The sequence below is a fragment of the Quercus robur genome, chromosome 6, assembly GCF_932294415.1.
Source record: "Quercus robur chromosome 6, dhQueRobu3.1, whole genome shotgun sequence".
NCBI lineage: Eukaryota > Viridiplantae > Streptophyta > Magnoliopsida > Fagales > Fagaceae > Quercus > Quercus robur.
Genome location: NC_065539.1, coordinates 17418041 through 17422351, shown reverse-complemented (window position 1 = coordinate 17422351; position 4311 = coordinate 17418041). Strand labels below are relative to the sequence as shown.

General features: G+C 40.2%; 1 protein-coding gene across 1 annotated transcript; it reads left to right on the top strand.

The window, feature by feature from the left end:
- Nucleotides 1-2673: 2673 nt before the first annotated feature.
- Nucleotides 2674-3039, top strand: LOC126689921 (uncharacterized). Its single transcript, XM_050385079.1, has one exon. It carries the CDS (start codon nt 2674-2676, stop codon nt 3037-3039), a length of 366 nt encoding a protein of 121 aa, XP_050241036.1.
- Nucleotides 3040-4311: the final 1272 nt, after the last annotated feature.

Sequence of the window (4311 nt, the reverse complement as noted above, 5' to 3'; positions counted from 1 at the left end):
CCAGTGCCTGGACTGGTACAGAAACTGGGTTGATTCGTACCGTCTTAAATACCGGTGTGTTTCGGCTTGTTTCGGCCATTTCGGCGGATTCCAGTGCTTTTCGGGCGGTATCTTCGTTCCGAACCGGTACAAACTGAAATGGATTTTCATAAAAAAAATTGCTACTTACAGCGCCTCTTCACCATTATTGAACCTTCATCCACCAGTGAAATATTGTTAGATCTTAAGTCTTGAGCTCGCTGCCATCGCATAGTAGCTTCTTGAGTTTTCTTCTCTTCCTCGTTGTCACTCTCTTTCTTTTGGTATTTCTGGTCTGGGTTTCTAAACAAAATGTTAGCAGAGAAACCCAGAGGACAGAGTTCAAGATGAGATGACTTCCACTTTTTTTACACCTACCCACTTTCTGCTTCTTACTAAAAGGTTTTTTTTTTTTTAATTATTATTTAACAAAAGTTATTAAGGGGCGGACAAACCAACGTGGTTTATCTGCCCCTCGTTTACAGTTTACTCTTCTTTTCTTTTTGACCACTCAGAAGTCTTATTATGATTTTTAATTTTTTTAATTATTATTGAGTAGTGAAATGGGCTAGGCATTAGCTTAAAATAATTTGAACAAAAGAGGTAAAAAATTGAAATGTAAATAAATATATTAATTTATATAGAATTTGTCACTTTAAAATTTTATATACATATATATATATATATTAGCAGTAATCCCGAAACGGTACATCGGTATTGACCAGTACCCGAAATATATCGTACCGCTAGCTAAACCGGTACAGCCTCCAGTACGGTATTGACACCCTTGCATTTAAGGCATTGGTTAACAATCCATTTTAGGAAAATTTTGACACCACTTTTATGGAAAATGAAAAAAACTGTCAAAATATTAATTTTTTTTTCCATAAAAACTTTCTTTAAATGAATTATTAACCAATACCCTAAGGGTATTCGTTAGCATTTCCCTTAGTGAAATGGCGTCGTGTGACAATACTTAATTAATATAGTGCTAGTCATAAAACGGTGCCTTGTGATTGTGAACATTAATTAGCTTTAAGAGTCTATTGTAAAATGGCGTTGTGTTCGTTAAAAGTGATGTAACATCATTTTTTGCTTGAGTAACTGTTACTAGCTGTGAAATAGTTGCCTTTTTGGTTTTGGCATTCTCTTTGTCTTGCTAGAGAAATTATATGATCCTCATAATAGATCATGTTACTTGTTCATCATTCCACTAAAACATTTCCACTTGTTTAAAATTGCTGAGTTAGTTTATAATTTAGGTGGGAGTCTTTTAGTGGAATAGTGGAAAAGTGACGTGGTCCACCATGAGGACTATATGATTTCTTGTCTTGCTAGATTGGAGTTGATTTATCACTGTGAACCATTAACATGATAGTCAATTCATAAGTACAAGTTCTTGTGAGATGGGGGGCTAAGGGATGTGGCTCAAATCTTTGGCTCAAATCTTTAGAATGAAGTTTTATACATATACACTTAAATTAAGATAGAGTATGATTTCTATCTCATAGAAAATAAAATAAATAAATAAATAACGGAGTTGGTTTAACATGCCCCCTCAAATGAATGTGGGAAATCGAATCCAAAAGTTGTTTGGACTGAATAAAGGAGAAATAAAGAGCAGCCAAAGGTTTCATAAAAATATTGTGAGAGATTGTCTTTACTAAAGCTAAATTTGACTTGAATGTCATGAAAAAGAACTGTCCCTCCAACAAAAAAGTGGTGGCTAAGGCACAATATTCTACCTCTATGGATGAGCGAGAAACGATAGACTGTTTCTTAGTTGACCATGATATGGGATTCGGTCCATGAAAGACAAGGTTGCCTATGGTAGACTTGTGATATGAAGTGATAAGGGTATTTTTGTCCAACAAGAATTTTCACTGCTCACCCACACCAAAGCGATCCCAACGAGCTCGAAACTTTTCCTCATCCATCTAGGTGCTCACAGGAACGGATGATCCCCATCCATACCATCTTGATGGCAAGAGGTGAAGCGTACTAACCGTAAACTTGTTGTTGTAAAGGTCTTGAACTTGTCATGGTGTGTTTCCCCATCGGATCTGTTTATACAGACGAATAAAGACACCACCCCTAGGAGAACCGTCAGGTTGTTTCTTACATCAGCGCTTAAACACCGACGAACGGAGGACCATACCGATAGGTAGATCTAGTGGGCCCCACAATCCTCTACGTAGTCTCCATGCACCTTGGAGAGGCAAGTACAAACCCTAGCAGCGACAGTCAAACGACTCACCCAATGCAACCAGGAGTTGGAGCAATAGCTAAGCCAGAGGAATGAACGACGTCTCAAAGATCAACGTGACGAATTGAACAACGAGGAGCAACGCGACAATCATCTCTCGATGGGGGATCGATAGGAGAGGGAAGATTAGGAAGAAAGTAATGTCCCCAACAGGCGAGACAGACCAAAGGACACTAACTGCTCGACAGAATTGGAAGGCAGTACGATGCGCATGGCCTAGGACATGCAGATGATGAAGGAGAAGATGGACATGATGATGAACGCCATGAAGGGACAAGTATCCACCAACTTGGACTAGTTAGTTCAGCGAACAGACTCACCTTTCACAGCACATGTGACTTGTTTCCCCCTCCCTACCAAGTTCCGGATGCCATAGGTGGAAACATACGATGGGTCATGGGACTCGCTTGACCATCGACCATCTAAAGTCATTCAAAAACCTCATGCACCTACAAGAGGTTCCAGATGAGATTATGTGCAGGGCGTTCCCCACTACACTCAAGGGACCAGCAAGGGTGTGGTTTAGCAAACTGGACCCTAATACCATCTCCACCTTCAAGGAATTTAGCGAACACTTCGTCACCCACTTTATTGGAGGGCAGAGGTACAAAAGGTCCTCAGCTAGCCTGTTGAACATTAAGCAACGAGAAAATGAGAGCCTAAGGTCATACATGACACGATTCAACAAGGAGGCCCTTTTGATTGATGAAGCCGATGACAAAGTTTTGGTCACTGTGTTCACCAACGGGCTGTAGTCCGGGGAGTTCCTCTTCTCCATCTACAAGAACAACCTGAAGACAATGGCCAATAGGCTATACAAGGCCACCAAGTATATGAATGCTAAAGACACCATGATTGCCCGAGGGGGTAGGCCAAAGAAGAGAGAAAGACAAGAAGATCCTCATCTCAATAAAGGAAGAAAGTCTACCTAAACAAGCGACCAAAGGGACGATAGGAGATCAAGACCTTTGCCCGATAGGACTGCCAACTTCACACCTTCGAATACCTCAATGGATCAAGTCCTTATGCAGATAAAGGATGACATAGCACTGACTTGGCCGGATAAGCTGAAGGGTGACTTGAACAAAAAGCCTAGAAACAAGTACTGCTGCTTCCACCAAGACCATGGGTATGACACTTCTGACTGTTATGACCTAAAGCAGCAAATTGAAACCCTCTTCAAGTAAGGAAAGTTATAGCGGTTCATCATGGGCGGAGAGAACCCACCAAGGGACCTCGAACCTAGGGGTGGCAAAATCCAACATGACCCGCGAACCCAACACGGCTAACCCGTTTATAAATAGGTCATGGGTTGAGGCTAAACGGGTTCGGGTCAAATTCGGGTTGACATGGCTAACATGTTTATTAAATGGGTCGTGTTCGTGTTCAACCTATTGAACCCGTTTGACTCATTTGACTTGATTAGCTTATAAAGGTAATTTTACAATTTTACCCTTAAAACCTAGGTATATAAGCTTAGCTATGGTCTATTCTCCTACTCAAAACCAAACCGCATGCCTCTCTGGACCTTGTGTCTCTTCATTTTCATCAACAGTCATTACTTCGTCTCCTCCAACTCTTCTTCTTCTCCTCAAAACTCTAGCCGATCCTACAGATACAGATTCTACAATCTACACTACAAAATCAAAACCCTAGCCACCTCATGTCTCTCAACCCTCTACTCTTTCTTCCCCTCAAATCCCTAGCTGACCCCTCTAATATCTCTTCCCCTCAAAACCGTGGCTGCCCTCTCTACTCTCTGTTCTCCTTCACGACTTCACAACTTCACCAGTTATTTTTCTTTAGATTTCAACCACCGAATCCCCTAGCAAGATATATATGTTATATATTTTTGTTTTTTTTTTTCTTACTTATGAAATTTTCAGTAATTGTAGATTTTGTTTATTGTGTTAATCATTATCATGTTGATTGTTTAGTACCAATAGTAGACTTGTTTGTATTCTTTTTGTTGATTTTAAAATAACTAGGTCTTGCTCTATGATTTCTTTTCAAGTTTCTTTGTATCT

What these genes read in the sequence shown, in the direction of transcription:
- LOC126689921 (XM_050385079.1), top strand. Translation starts at nt 2,674, where the DNA reads ATGGGTCATGGGACTCGCTTGACCATCGACCATCTAAAGTCATTCAAA.